The sequence below is a fragment of the Phyllostomus hastatus genome, unplaced genomic scaffold, assembly GCF_019186645.2.
Source record: "Phyllostomus hastatus isolate PE091 unplaced genomic scaffold, TTU_PhHast_1.1 phas_contig_37, whole genome shotgun sequence".
Classification (NCBI taxonomy): domain Eukaryota; kingdom Metazoa; phylum Chordata; class Mammalia; order Chiroptera; family Phyllostomidae; genus Phyllostomus; species Phyllostomus hastatus.
Window position 1 is genome coordinate 11,866,346 of NW_025333867.1, and position 17,906 is coordinate 11,884,251.

At 42.4% G+C, this 17,906-nt stretch overlaps 1 protein-coding gene across 3 annotated transcripts; it reads right to left on the minus strand.

The window, feature by feature from the left end:
- Positions 1-1,373: 1,373 nt before the first annotated feature.
- IRF4 (interferon regulatory factor 4) lies at positions 1,374-16,825 on the minus strand. Of its 3 annotated transcripts, none has more exons than XM_045841750.1 (9): positions 16,759-16,825; positions 15,151-15,430; positions 13,628-13,814; positions 12,745-12,833; positions 11,939-12,080; positions 9,699-9,806; positions 6,966-7,319; positions 3,852-3,964; positions 1,374-1,890 (listed from the first exon to the last, which is right to left on the minus strand). In XM_045841750.1, the coding sequence occupies exons 2-9, from the start codon at positions 15,367-15,369 to the stop codon at positions 1,747-1,749; spliced, it is 1,356 nt and encodes a 451-aa protein (XP_045697706.1). In that variant the 5' UTR covers positions 15,370-15,430; positions 16,759-16,825; the 3' UTR covers positions 1,374-1,746. The 3 variants fall into 3 exon arrangements, with proteins under 3 accessions (XP_045697706.1, XP_045697705.1, XP_045697707.1); XM_045841749.1 differs by having other exon boundaries at positions 11,939-12,083; XM_045841751.1 differs by lacking the exon at positions 9,699-9,806 and having other exon boundaries at positions 11,939-12,083.
- Positions 16,826-17,906: the final 1,081 nt, after the last annotated feature.

A 17,906-nucleotide genomic window follows, 5' to 3' on the forward strand; every position in this document is an offset into this window, starting at 1 on the left:
GGACTATATCAAACTTAAAAGCTTCTGCACAGTGAAAGAAAGCACCATTAAAATGAAAAGGCAACTTAATGGGAGAAGGTATTTGCAAATCACACATCTGACAAGGGGTTGATAGCCAAAATATATAAAGAGCTCATACCACTCAACAACACAAAAATGAGCAACCTCACTTAAAAAATGGGTAGAGAATCTGAATAGATATTTTTCCAAAGAAGATATACAGATGACCAACAGGCACAAGAAAAGATGTTCATCACTAATTATTAGAGAAATGCAAATTAAAGCCCAATGAGACACCACCTCACACTGTTAGAATGGCTATTATAAAAAAGACAAGAAATATAAAGTGTTGACAAGGATGTGGAGAAAAGGGAATCCTTGTACCCCTTTTTCCTGGGAATGTAAATTGATGCAGCCAATATGGAAAACAGTATGAAGATTCCTCATAAAATTAAGAGTAGAACTACCACATAACTGAGCAAATCCACTTCTATGTATTTATCTGCAGAATATGAAAACACTAATTTGAAAAGATACATGCTCCCTATGTTCACTGCAGCATTATTTACAACTGCCAAGACATGGAAACAACCTAAGTATCCATCAGTAAATGAATGGATAAAGAAGGTGTTGCATATATACAAGGAAATATTATTTGGCATAAAAAAGATGAAATCATACTATTGATGATAACATGGATGAACCCCGAGGATATCATGCTAAGTGAAATAAGTCAGAAAACAACATATACCATATCATTTCATTCATATGTAAAATCTGAAAACAAAACAAACAAAACCAAACAAAACAAACTTCTAGACACAGAGAACAGATTGGTTGATACCAGAAAGGAAAGGGGTTGGGGGCAAGTGAAATTGATGATGGGGTCCAATAGCATGATGAAAGATGATAATTAGACTTTTGGGGGTGATCATTCACTTTGTAGTGCATGCAGATGTCATATTACAATGTTGTACACCTAAAGCTCTAAAACTCATGTAATATATTGTAGCAATTTTATCCAGATTGAAAAAAAAGTACTACTCATGGGTAGCCCTAATGCTTTTTGGCTCAGGAAAATAGCAATAAAGTCTACCAAATGGCTTCCAAGAGCACCCCAAGAGGGAAAGCAAACAGGGCAGTGAAAGGCAGGGCTTAGGAGCTTACCCTAGGGTGAGACCCAGGCAAGGAGGTGAGATGAGCCACCCCAAAGCTGAAAGCACTGTGGCCCAACCTCAGTTGAATATTTCGTTTCCTTCTATAAGCAAGCATTTTCTACAACAACAACATCTCCTACATGTGTTAATACCTTTCTTTTGCGGGCAGAGTAGCCTTAAATGGAGATTTTACTTCCCTGAGAAACAGTACAATACTTAACTGCTTTCATCACTCTAATTAGTGGTCAATACTGAAATACAAGTTTTCTCAGTCTTCAAGCAAGAAATTATCCATATCAAATAAGAGATAGCATTTAAGCAAATGTAAACACAACCTTTGGTTAAATTTCACAGTTATCATCAATGATGACAATCTATAGAAGATCTTAAAGACTGTTCTTCCTTTTGGAAAAAGCTCATCTGTGCATTAGATGGAGCTCATTTTCTATACACATTCCTGCTGAGATTCTCCTTAAGTGTTGAACTGAAGCTCCAATTCCCAAGTTTATCAGAATAAAAAGAGGAGGGTTCAATCCGCTGTTGTTGTTAAAGTCAGATATTTACAATGAAACAAAATCACTTGACATTTTCATTCTTGAATAGAAGAGTGGCGAATAGATCTGTGATAATCCTCAGGACTGCTAATGTGTTCAGGCAAATCATAGCTCCTTAGGAAATGTCCACTGTTTTGTTGAGCAAAATAATATAGTTGTCTGGCTAGTAGAGGTTCAACCTTTAATGAGATTTTAAGAACATGTTACTAAGATATTCTTTTTACCATCCTACAATTGGATCATCATTAAATAACTCAATATATGTAAAAGTATAGTAAAGTTATATCCAAAGTTAGGTGCTATAACACCTCAAAAATTTTATACTTGGAGGCTTCTGAAGAACTAATTTTTGTTAGTCCTTATATATACACACCTCTAAACAGAATCTACTTAATTGTGGGTTTCCACTGAAATTAAAGTTAAAGCTGATACTTTTAAATGATCTATTGCTGCAAATTTACATTTAACCAAGACAGAAACATATCAGGTAAAATAACCAAATTAAAAGAAAATTTGAGGTAATATTTAGTGTAACTTAGGTCAATAAGTTTATTTTTCCATTTCAGTTTGACAGGGATGAGGGGGCTCATCCTGAACAATTCACAATTCCAGGGTGACCTAGGTAATCTGCATGCTTCTAAGCCAAAGAGAAAAGAAAAAGAAGCAAAAGCAACAACAAAACTCCTATTGTGGGAAAATAACATTTAACTGATCCCAAATTCATCTAGTTTGGTTATTACTGTGGATTGCATTCACCAAAAAAACTTTAACTTTCATCTCTTCCTGAATTTACAACATCTAAGAAAACTAAATATTTTCAGTTAACTGTGCTATTAAATTGAGTCTCATATATTATTTGGTATATAGCAACTTAAGAGTAGCTTATAAAAATTACCTGGAATAAACTAAATCTATAATAAAAATAATAGAAACTCTTGGGTGCATGCAAACCTATTTCCCTTTTCTGCACCATACAGGGTGATTTCAGGGGTCTTTGCCTGGGAAATCCATCTTTGCCTGACGTATAGGAGAGAGAGTGCATCCAAAAACACTCAAAGTCAGATCAGTGATTTGGGAGTTTATCACCAGCTTCCTAAATGTTATTTATCAATGCCAAGTTTATTTAGTCATTTAACAATCCCAGTTATTAACAAGATTCCATCAATGATTTTATAAATCATTGGAACAGATTCATGAGAAAAGGCTGAAGTCTATGAGATTATATTTTGTTTATTGGGTTGGTTTCTGATTTTACAATCAAGAAGGAGGACTGCATGTTAAAGATTGGATAGTGTTTTATTTTAGTTTTCAATAAGAAACATTATCAGGACTAAAATATGACCTGAATTTTTACATTATTGGGTATGAATTTTTACCTTTGCTAGTCATTATCTGGGCCTATTCATAACTCTTGAAGGTATGTAGCAATGCACAGTTTTCAAATTCAAAAGTCCTAGGTATTCAGAACTCTTTTCTGTGGCAAATTAATGCTAAATGTTGTCTATATAAACTTTTTTCTTTCTTTTTTTTATGAAAAAAATGTTTACTTGCCACAGTCAAACCTAACTTAAATTCTGCTATAGAACATTACAATGGTCTGATCTACTTGCATTCCTTGAAAGATTTAGCTTTCTCCAAATAACACATGGCTCTTGGTTTCCAACGATTATAACTTTTTAAAAATCTAGAAATAAAAGAAGAGTTGGAAAACATTTGAAGGACCTACAAAATACAGATGTCAATAAACAGTTTCCCATTTGGGAAAAAAAACCTCCATCAGATGAAAATCAGACAGTGTTTTAAAGTAATATTAAATGTGGAGAATTTTAAAGGGCATCAATCATTTTAAATCCATATAAAATGGGAATATGACAATTTTCTTGAAAAATAAAAAAGATGCGATAAATGCAGCCTATGGTTGGAGGCAATCTCCAATTTCTGATGAGTAGATTTCTGGGGCTGGGAATAGGATGAGGGTCTCTGGGCTACACTCCCTGCATCACTCACTGGATCACAATTCTTCCCTTACTATTTTCCCAAGTCATTTGACATTTATTTTTCATTTGAGAGGTCTGTAAATGGAAGCCTGCTCTTGATGAAGAACAGGGAGACAACCATTTAAATGTGACTGAATACTCACATGTGCGGTGATGAGTTTCCTTTGCCTCTGGGGATCTGGAAACTCCTCCCCGAAGCATAGCGTTACCTGGAATCTTGGCAGGGGTCGGCCATGATGAGCAAAGGCTTGCAACTCTGGAGAAACCCCACAAGAAAAAAAAAAGAAAACATGTTCAGAACCTTCATCATTGAGCACATCAGGTTAAAACAGAAAGCAAGAGCTCTATGTTGACTCTGAAGACAAAAGTAGGAATGAGCACTCTTATATCTCTTAAGTGGGGTTTTTAACCTGTAGACCCCAGATGGAAAACTGCATGTACATGTACATATGTGTGCTTTTGCTGAGCAGGCTCCAGGCCTCACTTGATTCTTCAAGAGGAATACGCCTTGCAGATTAAGAAGCTTACTTTGCAGTATTGGGCCCATGAGGATGCAAAAGGTAGGATAAAGGAGTGAAAGAGGAAGAAAAAGGAAAATATATGGTGTAGCTATGTTGAGGCAAGATAATAATTTATACAAAGAAGAAATTTTCTCTTAAAAACATCAGAATTTTCTAACTTGTCCTGGTATTACTTAAAAACCTCTTCTCAAAACTGCTGAGCCTTCATAATCCCATATCTGTTACCTAGGACCTCTATGTGACTCAGGCCCCACAGAAAATGCTTGATGTTATCTCAGAGACTGAGTAGCAGGATGGGCAGCTGCATCCCACTTGGCACTAAGCCCAAACTGTGTGACTTTGGGTGGACTTTTTGCCTGTCTTCTAGGACGGACAATGATTTGAGATGAGAAGGGTAGGTATGAAGCAGGAGGGGCCCCCACATATGTGGATGTGCAGAACCTGAAGCCACCAATCCTACCCTAAGGATGCAAAACAGAGAATAGAGCACTGTTGGAAAGATATGTTCAACCCCTCACCCACATTCAAGATAACTCATGGCTCTAGCTGCTCCTCTTCTTTCCGCTAGACTCAAATGTCATTTATACAAAAGAAACGTGCTTACACAGTTTCTGCTACAACTTCTGTGGAACAGCACCCGGCTGCATCTTTATCAGATCCACACCCTTGAGCTCTGCCTTCGGGGGCTGTCCCTAGCAGTCTGCAAATCCTGAATGGGTAGATAGCAAAGATTTCCACTGTTCTCTTCAACTGAAGAGAAGTTTCTAGCTAACTCACTGGACCATTTGACTTCCTGCTTTTTTATCTTCCAGAATTCAAATTAAACCTAACGGATTTAGTCAGAATGTTTAAAAGGCATTTACACTACGGAGGTCTCGCTACACCTACACAAGCTAATCAGAATGGCAAGTTGGTACAATTCTCTGAAAAAATCATGCTTCAGAGGCTTGATAACATGAAAACCTCTATGATTAGGCAGAGCTGGTCCACACAGCTACAGTTTTCAAGTTTACTTGTCCCTCCTTGCACCTCAGTGACAAATGCAAGATAAGAGTTTGCTGTGGACAAAAAGCATGGCTCTTGATTATAGAAGAAAGGAAAAAGAAAACAAAACAACTCTTGCTCACAGATACATACTAAGTTCTAGGCAAGTGAATTCACGGCTTGAAGATGCTGGTAGCTGGCACATCGTGCCTGCCTGCCTGCTTCTTCACTGTATGCACCTCTCAGTTCACTGTGACTCAAAGAAGAATTCATTGCCTAGTTAGAATGAGAGGAGTCTGCTTTCCTAAAACATGTACTTTGAGAGAAACTCAGAGAAACAAGTGCTATTTCCCTGGGGTGCCTTAATTAAAGCCCTAGCCCTGCAGTATCTCCTGGATCCAAAGAGACCAAGATCCACAGTCTTTGAGGAGATCCAAACCCAGAAGGCTCTTTCAGATTCCACTGCAGAACAGACAGTACAGATGGGGCACTCCTCAATGGCTCAGGACCACTCTCAGGACCCTATTATGATCACCACACTGAGACCCAGGAGAGACAGAACAGTCACAACACTGTCTTAGAGGCAATTCATCAGTTCATTTAGGGAGGGGCCCTCAGACCCAAGTGGGTTTCTCACCCGTGGTGCTGCCTTGGGGAACCAGAGACTCAGTTCTCCCTCTTCTTTTTGTCACACCTCTGGGGGAGGGTTAGTCATCTAGGGAGATATTTGTTTGGGAGCACCAAAAGAGAATTTGAATTAGCATAAGCAAATTCAGGCAACTTAAACCCAAAGGCTGAGCAAATGCTAATGGCGCCAGAGCACAGAGGTGTTTCATATTTTTATTTTGAAGGAACTGAATTAAAATGCATGTTCAGGGAGAGGAGAAGAACAAGAAAACCCAAAGACATAAGGTGTTTCTGAAGGGGGTACTTAAAAAATAGGTTAAGGATAAGGTAGAGAAAGAATCAGCAGTTATCTGGCAGGTTGGAACAGCTTTCTGCCTCCAAAAGAGGCAGCGTCAATATCAATTTCTATATGAACACTTGGGATGAAGTTGTTTCATCTCACTAATAATGTAGCCAGTGGTTTCACAAAAACCAGTCCAGAGCTGATTTAATTGTCATGAACTCAAAACTAGGAAAACAAAACTTACTGGTTCTGAAAAATATGATTTGAAACACACATATCATAGAGATAGCTTAAAGCCTTCTCATAATTTTCCCTTTGAAAAATCACTTCAACACACTCTAATCTGTGGCCCACCTACAGGGAGGGCATCTGCATAACGATGACACATCTCATAACCAAGAATGGTAATGCTATATTTCTAACAGCTGCAATTTTCCTAAGAACCTTAAAAGACCTGAAACATCAACAGATATGTTTGCTGAGATCAGACTGCCTATAAAGTGTGAATTGGATTACTAGGTGACTATTTGTGGAATTCCAGAAGTTCAAGCTATCAGTCTGAACCTCAGTCCCATTGAGCAATCTCCCTCTTCTTTGTACCCTTCTGCTGATCGAGAGGAGCAGGTGGTGAAAGGAGAGGTGAGATGTGAAACAAACAAGAAACATATTCTGGGATCATGCCCAGTGGGTTCAGGAGTTAACAGAAGGAAGACCTCTGTCCGGCTGGAGTGACGTGTTGTTTTTTGACCATTGTGGCAGACATACCACCACCACCTTTATTCTCTTTCTGTAAGGCTCCTGGTATGAGGCACTCAATTCTAATCGATAATTAGGTGCATTACCTGATAAAAACTGCTGTGTGTCAAATAGCTTGCAGGTCTGGTCTCTCTCCAGTTTGTTGGGCCGGTCACTGCACAGTGCTAAGGGTCCATCCCAATAGATTCTACTCTGGCACAGTCTTTTGGCATAAAGCCCATCGGGGGCCATCCAGAGGACCACACCCCTTTCTAGGTGGCTCAGCAGTTTCTCGATGTTTTTCCTCTGACCATTGTCATCTGGGTAGGGGAAGAGGACCTGGTCCAGGTTACTGGCATCATAGGTGTGTCCATGGGAGATCCGACAACCTTCAGGGCTGGCCGTGGTCAACTCTTTCACTAGGATTTCCCGGTAATACAAGCAGATGTGGAGGCGGCAGTCTGCAAATAGAACATCTGGGGTCAGTGCTAAAGGACTAAGAAGCATTGCATGCCCATCAGGATGCCAGACTATGAGCCAGAACAAAGAATATTTGGTGGGACACTGATACCCTAACTTGCTGTGTAGATAGTAAGAAGTTCTAGGGTCTGGAAGTCTATTACATGCTGCATACCTTTCTTTCCCTCCTGGAGGTTCACAGGCAATGAGATACATTGGAGAAGTTCCATAAGAAATCAATTTGATGTTGTCTAACTTATTATTTTCCAAATTTATGGGACCATGGGTTTTGAGAGGGTAGGGGAGCAAAACTTTCATTATTTTTCTGCAAAGTAGGTTTGACTTGTATTAGAAAGCACTACTGTTAAGAACTTCCTATATCATTTTTGTGTGTGTGATGATGGTAGTGGTGATGTCTAAAATACTAAATCATGTACCACTGAACAAAAATTAATCTTTAAGCATGACAATCAGTTTCGATTTTGGAGAAAGTAAACCCTAAGTTTAATTTTTACTAGCAAAAAGAAAAAAGAGCATAATGATGTGTCAGGGGTAAAAACGAATATGTCCACAGATCTGAAACTACCCTAAAATATCAATATGATGTCATAAGGTTAAAAATACGTATATATTAAAGCTTCAAGAAGGCTAAGCACTAAGGCCTTATCAGTGGTGATCTCTGGGTGGTGGGAATGTGAAGTTTATTTTTCATTAGTTTTCACACTATGTATGTACTACTTGTATAATAAAATTAATCCATGTGGAAAGAAAAGAATCAATGAGAGAAATGTTGAGAGTAAAGTCTGCTGAAATCTCCTACTAGGCTATGTGTTTAAGTCTGAAAATAACTCTAAAACAATGCTTTCTAAAACCTTAAACAGGATAAATTTATTTATGCAATTTTGATAATTTCAGAACCTTCTTTAAAATATGACTCACAGGCTGAAAAGACTGAGATAGATTTGCAAAGGGCCCTTAATTGAAAAGCAAAAAAGCTTCCTATCAGTAACTGCAGGGGACTTAAGAAGGGATGGGAATGGCAGTTTTCTAATAAACATACCCAATTAATCTGTATTATTCATGCCCAAAACAGAAATCCACAAAACCCTCTTATTTTTCAATGGTAGGTTTGTAGACAACCCACATAACTGCGTCAATTCTCCACTTCAATTTCTGCTGTTGTAAACACTGGCTGAGAGCAGCTCGATGGCGCAGCCTGATGGTGCAGCCTGGTGAGAGTGGGTGTTGGCCATTAGAGGTAACTAGCAGGGCAGGTTTCATTTCATTTCATGTCACCAGAAATCACGAGGTCACAGTGATATAAGTAGCTGTTTATTTTCTAATTTTCAGGCACTCACACAAGTTTTAAGAGCTCAAGAAAGGGTTTGAAAGTTGCTAAAAGCAAACACAAGACTTTCTACTTGGAAAATCTCCCCTCCATCACTCAGGAGCCTCTCAGAAGGGGAGGCAGCAGCCTCATTCAGAACTTTGGAATCAAAAAGAACTAAATCATAAAACTCCAGCTCCCCTTGGAGCAAAAAAGGTACTCAAAATCCTTGTCTCCCTGAAACCTTGAGAATTTAGCTTATGTTTTTTATCACTTATTTTTAAAGAAGTGAGGTTGGGTTGGGGAGATGCAAGAGGATCCAGAGGCTTAAGCTTTTCATTTTTAATATAAATACAAGTCCCATTCTTAAACAATCCAACACATTATCTAAAAAATAAATATATACACATCACATAGGCTTAGTACACCTGAAGTGCCTTCCTTAAAACAGGTAAGATTGAGGTGCCAGGATTCTTTTAGAAGTGAAACATACATATCAGATCTAATCCATATATTCTTTTTTCAAGACATATCAAAGTTCAGAGAAAGACCACAATACTCACACAAATGCAATGAATGCAAAGTAGCCAGAACTAATGTCTCCAGAAGGCTGATGAGAAAGACCTGTTTATGGCTAAACTTGGCAGAGTGATCAGCTTTTCACAATGAGAAACCTTGGTGCTGTTTTCTAAGAAATTATACTATATTGTGAAGGTGTTAGCTGAAGAGGGACTCTAGGTAAATGAAATGGAGTGTTTGCATATTCTTGGAAATTCAGATAAATGCCAATGGAGAACTTAAAATGCCTCAACCAGCACATAGAATTGAATTAGAATCATAGTGGGCTTCTCAGTGGCAACTTTGCTAATACTGTTTCTCATTCACGGTGGTGGTGAGTTCAGATGTGTCCATACACATCCAGGCACCAGCTGGAGGACTGAGTGCCCATAGGCTGTGCTCACCAATTGCCCCATCAATTCTACCCAAAAGTGGAGGGTGAACTCTGTAGACACAGGCCACCTGTGGGTGCCTCCAGACCGTACGCCACACTCACCTGAGAGGGCCAAGGCTTCGGCAGACCTTATGCTTGGCTCTATGGGGATTCCAGAGGCCTGGGACTCAGGCGGGGCACAAGCATAAAAGGTTCCTGTCACCTGGCAACCTGTATTTGCAAATGAAAGTCAGAGTTCATCCACACATAGATAGGCCTGCACCAAACCCAGGAATGAAGGGCCATGGGTTGGCTCTCCAGAGCTGACCATAGGCTCTCTCAACAGGCAAAGATAAGCTAAAAGTCCTATGGGAAAAACCAAATCCAGAGGAGGAAGGAGCCTTTTCACAGCTTTGGAAGGAAACTCAGAACTCTCCCTCTGTAATTCTTTCTTTCTTTCTTTCTTTCTCTCTTTCTTTCTTTCTTTCTTTCTTTCTTTCTTTCTTTCTTTCTTTCTTTCTTTCTTTCTTTCTTTCTTTTCTTTCTTTCTTTCCTTCCTTCCTTCCTTCCTTCCTTCCTTCCTTCCTTCCTTCTTTTCTTTCTTTCTTTCTTTCTTTCTTTCTTTCTTTCTTTCTTTCTTTCTTTCTTTCTTTCTTCTTAATACCTCCATCACCACACATAATTACCACTTTTTTGTGTGTGTGTTGAAAACATTTAAGATCTACTCTCTTAGCAACTTTTAATATCAAATATCATACAGTATTGTTAACTGTACATTAGACCCCGAGAATGTATTCATCTTATAATTGGGAGATTGTACACTTTGGCCAACATCCCTCCATAACTGATAACCAGGAAACTGAGACTCAGAGAGATGGAGTGATTCTCCCCTGTTCACATAGCAAGTTCACAGCAGAACTGTGAGCTCAGATACACAAGAGTTCTCAGGCCAAAAGCCCAATTAAAACCTTGCACTATTTTTAATGTCACCTAATGCTTCAAAATATGTCTGCATATTCCATCTTTTTTTTGCACAGTTCTATGCATTATCTCTTCACTGGAATTATTAGTTTAGTAGAGCCATATGCACGGGACATGGGTCTGAATTTCTGAAACAAGTTTAATGTTCACTAATTCCCACACTGTGGTACAGAAAACCAACCTTTGCTACAAATTATTTCTGAGAAGCTAATAAAACTGAATTATGAGTTCTTTTGTAAACATGCTACTCAACACAAACCTTAAATAATGGTGTACTTCTTCAATACCATAATCCAACAGTGACTGGAACATAACTAGAAAAAGGGGAACTGACCAGATAGTCCTAGAATGTACAAAAGAATCTATATGCTGACCCTTCTCAGGATTTTTCTTTAAATAACTAACTCAAGAATTCTAAAATCATGTGTTATGCTGCACTGAACATACCATTTGAAATTTTCTTTTCACTTAACTAATTAGTGCTTCTGCTTTGAGATCTCCTCTTGAAGTCTGGGGAACCCCTACAGGCATGGAACCACATCTAATCCAGAGTGGTCCAAAACCAGCACTACATACCCTGTGGAAACTTTTTATTCTTTTTAAATAGTATTTATTCATTCCTCTTATTATCATCTCTAATTCTAAGAATAACTACAAGGGGCACACCATTGTTTAAGAGAAATATACTAGCTCAGTAATCTCCTGGTGTCCCTGTAGAGGGGGAGGGCTTGAGCACAGCTGAAGTAAACCCACTTGACAGATATGTAGACCGAAAGAGATCAGCGAAATTTTGTGGCCCTCAGCCAACATTAAGGGACAATCCAGGAGGGAAGACTGCTAAAATCTATTATTTTTTGCCAAGGATTAAAAATAAAGCTTAAGATTATTCAACAAGGTGGAAAAATGTTAACCTGTTCAACAGATAACTTAAAAAAACATAGCTAAGCAGTGTGCCATCTGACATTTCCTATCTTAAGGGGAAGGCTGTGCTTCAGAGTTAGCAGATCCGAAGCAGCTTCACTATCCTAGAACACATTTTGTGAGATAGCCTCTATAAAAATGGAGCTGTTTTTAGCTACTTGAAATGATCTTTGTCGTGTTTAAATAAGATTCACATAAGGTAGTTACAAGAATAGGTCCTGGCATGTGGTAGGCCTGATGTTAGTAAACCTTGGCATCCTTCCTCTGAGGACCTTACCATCCCACAGGAGAGAGAAAACTCTCCTTCCCTGCCTATGAAGTCTTTCCCAGCAGTCCTGATAAGAGAAAAGACTTGTGGTCCTGCACAGAAGGACAGATCAAGAGAGACCAAGGCCCTTTAGCCAGGTTTGCTCTGCTGGGTCAGTGGCAGAGACAGGAACCAGCCCCAGTGCCGTCCTTACCATTTTCACAAGCTGGGCCTTGCCAGTGGTGACTTCGGGGTCCAAACGTCACAGGACATTGATAGGAGATTTCAGGGTGGGGCTGGTCAGGGACATACTCCCTCCAGGTTCGGTCATGGGGTGGCATCATATAGTTATGAACCTGCTAAAGAGATGAAAGCAACCAGATCAGCAAAGACAGTTTGTTGGCATTGGGAAATGGGAGCAGATTCTTTCATATCCTCCCAAACTCCTCAGGCAATCTATTCATTGGCTGCAGCCCAATCATATTATCATCTGAAAGACTCTGGACTGAATGGCTCATCACTCTAGGTGAAAAATAGCCATAAAGAATCAAAATAAGCACAATGGAGACAGTGTTGTAAAGTAATGATTTATGTAAAGCTTCATCATATGGTTAAACCTGGCACCAAAAGTACTGTGAGGAAATTAGCCTTCTTTTCCCCACCAAAGTGAACACAACAGATCTGTAATTCACATCAGAAAAGTCTAAAGAGATCAGCTGCCCTGTGGTTTCACATGATATAAAGTCCTGCTTCCAAAATCTTCAACTTCCACAATAGGTCTATTTCCCAGAAGATTTTAGAATCAGTAGTGGAAGTCTGAACCAACACACAGACATGCCAACTCCTCTCCTACTTAAAATCAAGACTGATAGCAACACCAGGTTGAAAGTGGGGCACTCATTCAATGACCAGGGGTTTGGTTTGGTTGTTTGACTAAGAGCAAGAACAGTTTTTTTGTTTGTTTGTTTGTGTATTTTTTCCCAGCCTTCCCTTCTAGAAGCCCTGCGCCTTCTACCATACCTGAGCTGGGAGTGAGGTGTAAGTCGTCGTCATGGTATAGGGGTGGCTCATGGTCATCTGTGGGTCCTCTAGGGTGAGCTGCTTTGCTCCTATGTGTTTTTTGCAAAAGGGAAATGGCACAGTGTGAAAAAGAAACTGATATAACTAAGCATCAAATCTTAGAAAATATCTGAGGATTTAATTCTTAAAATGCATAATAGTGTTGACAAATTCTAAGACTTTTTTCCAGCAATTCCCTTGGGCAATTATTTGTTAACTCTATTAAGCTGATTTCTACAAAGTCCTGCTGTGTGTGAATGCACCTGTATGTGACAGAAAGGGCCCCACCAGCAAAATATTCTGCAAATAAGATCAACTGTAGGATTTGTTTAAAATGCAGATTCCTGGGCTCTACTCTGACACAATGTCAGAATCTTGGGAAGAGGGGATCTGAATAAGCAGCCCAGCTGACCATAGTACACTTTAAAAGTTAACATTTTTATTTCTATAAATAGTAGTAATTTGTGCATGAATGTGTGCTTCTCTTCTACAAAAAGTTAATCATGTAAGACTGATAGATAAGCAAAGCTTTGAACAAGTTTTCCATTTTTTATTGGGCAACTGGGCCCATAACTTAGTAGAATTAACTGGAAAACACACACATGTGGACACACATGTTCAGACAAGCAGGTGGAATCTGAGAAAGCACCCTACACTAATGCCACAAGAATTTCAATTAATGACCCAGAGAACTTGGACAGTGAGCCTCCTGGGCCTGAATGTGAGGCAGATGGCAGGTAGGCTGTGAAAAAACAAAAGTAGAAAAATGAACTTCGGAATGAAATAAAGGTGTTATAAGTGTCTGACTGTCAATATTCTGTGGTCCCAAACCAGGAAGCCCCACCTTTTTTGGCTCCCTCAGGAACAATCCTGTACACTTTGTAGGGGTCTGAGATGTCCAGCTGGCTTCTCTCAACCAGCTCCTCAAAATCATTGCTCTTGTTCAAAGCACATCGCAAACGTGTCTTCCACGTAGGAGGGTCTGGCTTGTCAATGCCTTCTCTGAATTTCCCTTTAAATAGTGCCCAAGCCTGGTGAGGAAGAAGAGGAAAAAAGTTAAAATATAGATCTTTTAAGAAAGAACCTGGGAATAGTATTTCTAAAGAAAAGAATGATGTTTCAGTGCTTCAAATTTACACTCTCACTCAAAATGTAGGACAAACATACCAGTTATCTTCTATGTACAGTACTGGTCTCTATCATTGCTGAGTTGAAGACAAGTGGTTTGAATAGTCTCTAAGTATTTGTGAAAGGTAGGTAAGATGTAAAGGGGAAGGACCTACTCACCCAATTTCTAATACACAGTTGATTGTAACTAGGGACAGAGCTGTGGGATGAGCTTCTCCAATGGAGCACATCTGGTCTGCCAGGCAATCTGAGGTATTCTGAGAGCAAATTCCCTGAGGAAGTCCCCTATGCCTGCTCTGCCCACAGGTGGTGGGGCTGGGCCCTAATACACAGTTCACTGAGTAAATTCCTCTAGGGGAAAACAGTCATGAGGGAAGCTCACACACTGACAGAAAGATCCAGAGAGAGGCTCAAAACAGAGATCCTGGAGGGAGAGAGATAGAGGAGGAGAAAGAGAAAGAGAGAAACCCAAAAGCCTGGGGGATGGGGGTGGGGTTGGTGAGACAAACAGAAACCTAGAGAAAATTCCAGAGAGACTTGGAAAGAGGGGGTCAGACAAACAGAAGCAGAGAGATAAAGAGGGAGAAACAGGTATGGAAGGGCCCAAGGAGAGGTGGAATGAGAGAGAGCCTGCATCAGAGACATTGAATCAAAGAAAAAAAATATTCAGAGAGAGAGAGAAATAGTAAAAACACAGGGAAACATAGAGTGAAAGAGACAAAAAGAAACTGACTCCAGCACACCTATGGGGGCTGAGAGAGACAGAGAAACATGAAGAGAGACACAAGTTCATCAGAAGAGGTAAGGAAGGATCCAGGGGTACAGATGGAGGCCCAATGGAAACAGAGAAGTCCACAAAATTACAACCACAGTGTCCTGAGGTGGTTGACCTGCCCTGATCGAGGCAACAATTACTCCCCCACTGCTGGAAGTTTCTGACTCACACCACACGTTCGGGATCGGGACCTGGTCCTCTCGGTTTTTAAAATCACTAGAGAAGCCGAAACTTCCCTTCTCTCTGGGCTTCGGCTCTTAGACACCCAATGTTCCTTGGCCGCCAGGCCCGCCCACCCGGGACCACCCTTTCCAGTCAGTCCTGTGCTTGTAACCACCCTTCTGAGAACCACCGGGCGGGCACACGGAGCAGGAACTGGGCTCACGGCAGAGTGGATTCAGGACCCATGCGGTTCTCTGGGGCCCTCCCCCATCCAGACCGCGGGCTCCCCACGTGTGTGTAACCTTGAAGAGGGCTGCGTCCTCCTCGCGGTTGTAGTCCTGCTTGCCCGCGTGCTTCCAGGGGATGCGGAAGATGCTCTTCTCCTCGTTCTCCCACACCAGCCCAGGGTACTTGCCGCTGTCGATCTGGTCGATCAGCCACTGGCGGAGCTTCCCGTTGCCGCAGCTCACAGAGCTCATGCCGAACTCTCCACCTCGGCTGCCACCACCCTCCAGGTTCATGCCCAGCGCGTTGATTGCCGCCCTCTCGTGCCCAGGATCTGCCTCCAGCACTCACTCTGAGCTGCAGGGGAGAGGAAGGCCGCCCTTAAGCACCGCAGCACAGCGCTCAGGGTACCTTGTCCCAAACCGCCCTGGCAATGACCACGAGGCCCGGAGTCTCGAGGTAGAGAGGCGCGCGCTAAACAGGGTCATCAAAGTTCATTGAGAGAAGACACCTCAACTGGCCCGGGTTCGTCCCCTTGGTGCGCACAATCCTATCTCCTCCTGAGCGCGCCCTCAGCGGAATCTATTATTCTACCCCATCCTCTAGATTCTCCGTTTTTTGTTACTCACTCCGCAGCCCAGACACACAACTCTAGCTTTTGTGCACACTCATCGAGCCTCCACCCTTCTTGGCACCCCGTTTACTCACTCACTCGTAGTTCTTGCTCCTCTTTGTCCATCCCGAATCTACTGTCAGTCCATTTGATCCCACAGTCAGTTTCCATTCTTGCCTACTCCCCATTTCACACTCCTTTGGTGACCCTTGCGCGCCAATTTTGCATGAGGGCTAGCTTGCAGTTAGGTTGTGCCAGGTGCTCAGCACGCACCAACTCGCCCCCGGGCATTCTCCCTCACCAAAACTCTGTCTCAAGAATAGCCCTAAGCCCTTGCCAAAGAGCAAGGATTAAGTAGGCTCTGAGGGCAACAAACAGCAGTGACCCGGTACTTGGCTACTTTCCTTGCCAAGTACCGGGAGATACTGATGGCGCGTGTAGTGTCAGCCTGACCCTGGAGGCCCGCGAAGGAGAGCTGCAGTGGAGAGTGCCGGTGACCGGAAAGGACTGGAGTTGGGGCAGCAGAGCGCAGGCCCCGAGTGCCCCAAATTTGGAGGTCGTCTTCCTCCAACACCAGCCAGGGAAACACGCGCCGGAGCCGCGGTGGGTTTGGGACCCTTACAAAGGAGCAGAAGGGGCCTCAGAAGTAAGAGGCTCTCTCCTGCGGGGAAGACTTTGGCCCCGTGTGGGTGCCTTCGAGGGCTCTGTCCTGGCCACTCCTGAGGACCTAACAATCTTGTTCTCCAATCTGGTCCAGCGGGTGCCTGCGTGCTGTCCCGGCCGGCGCTGGGCGGCCCCGAACAGTGGTGGGGACACGGGAGCAGGGTGAGCCGGAGGAGATGCTCGGGCAGTGCCCCGGGGGCCCTCCACAGAGCCTGCACAAAAGCCTTGGGCCCTGACCACACAGGGTGGGGGTTCGGACTCCCTCAAGAGGAGCGTACTTTCTCTCAACTCCGAAGCTGGGGTCTCTTGTGCTGCCTTCGAGATTGTCCCAGGGACCTCTGGCCTCTCGCTCAGGGTTCTCTGACGTGCCAGCCTCACACCTATACTCCATCCCGACCCCAGGTCTTACCTTGCCCCGCACTAGGAGCTGAGGGCAGCAGTGGGTCCCAAGTTCAAGTCTTGAAACTGAGACTCCCGAGGTGAGAAAGAGGAACTTTAAGAGCTTAAAAGCCGCGCTGGGGCGGAGCCTAGGTTGGGGCGGGGCTGACTGTGCCAGAGAAGGGAGGGGAAGGATCGCAGCGAGCTGAGCAGGGACTGGCAAGCGAGTCAGGGCCAAGGGTTCCGGGGCGCCCGCAAGCGAGGGTTCGCCGCGGCTAGGCTGGGGACTCCAGCGCCCTTCGTCGCCCTTCGTCGCCCTCTTCGCTTTACTTGCATTGGGAACGCGCGGCCTTGACAACCTTCATTCGTGGTGGTTTCCTGCGAGAGGCAAGGCGCGAAATGGGGACCTCGCCTTAGCTCCAGGACTTGCTGGAGGCCTGTCGATAACTAATAACACCCAATGACTGCTACGCGGTTAGCGCGGGAAGTGGGGGATGTGTGGGAGCGGGAATCTGATGCAAAGGGGACTTTGGTTGCAGAGCACGTAACCAAAGACCGAGGAATTGTCCGTATTGAAGAACTGTGGGTGGGTGGGGGGCATCCTTAGTCCCACTGCTGTCCTCAAGAACTCTGCCCCTCTGCGTTGTATAGAGAACAGAGTACTCATAAAAAGAAAGAAAAGAAAAGAAAAAAGAGAAAGGAAGAAAGAGAGAGAAGAAAGAAAAAGGAAAGAAGGAAGGAAGGAAGGAAGGAAAGAAGGGAGGAAGGAAGGGAGGGAGGGAGGAAGGAAATGGCCCAGATCCCTTGAACTATAAACTGTGATTCAAATACTGTCTGCATGTTTGAAATGCTCATACTTTGGCATCTATTAAACTGGTGAATTGAAGTGACTCAGAAGGCAATTCATAGTTCCCAAAGTTTCAGTTACAACTACATGGAGGTGAGGGACGAATCCTGAAATCTCCAAGTGAATATTTGCTTCTGGACTTAAGTTCATCTTAAAATGGCATAGTTTTAACCTCAACCTAGTAGGAAGCAATTTACTAATGGAGTATAAATGTCCAGAATAAGAATAATTTTTAAATGGACCAGAAATTTTATTTAATTTTCCAAGGTGTCTTTAATATAAAAATTAATTCCCTGAACATCTGCCCACTAAGCTTTTACCACAGCATTTTG

What these genes read in the sequence shown, in the direction of transcription:
- IRF4 (XM_045841749.1), bottom strand. Translation starts at nt 15,369, where the DNA reads ATGAACCTGGAGGGTGGTGGCAGCCGAGGTGGAGAGTTCGGCATGAGC. An exon ending in ACACCTCACTCCCAGCTCAG is followed by an intron (nt 12,084 to 12,744) that starts GTATGGTAGAAG and finishes TCATCTCTTTAG; the next exon opens with CAGGTTCATAACTATATGAT. An exon ending in GGAAACTCATCACCGCACAT is followed by an intron (nt 1,891 to 3,851) that starts GTGAGTATTCAG and finishes ATCTCATTAAAG; the next exon opens with GTTGAACCTCTACTAGCCAG.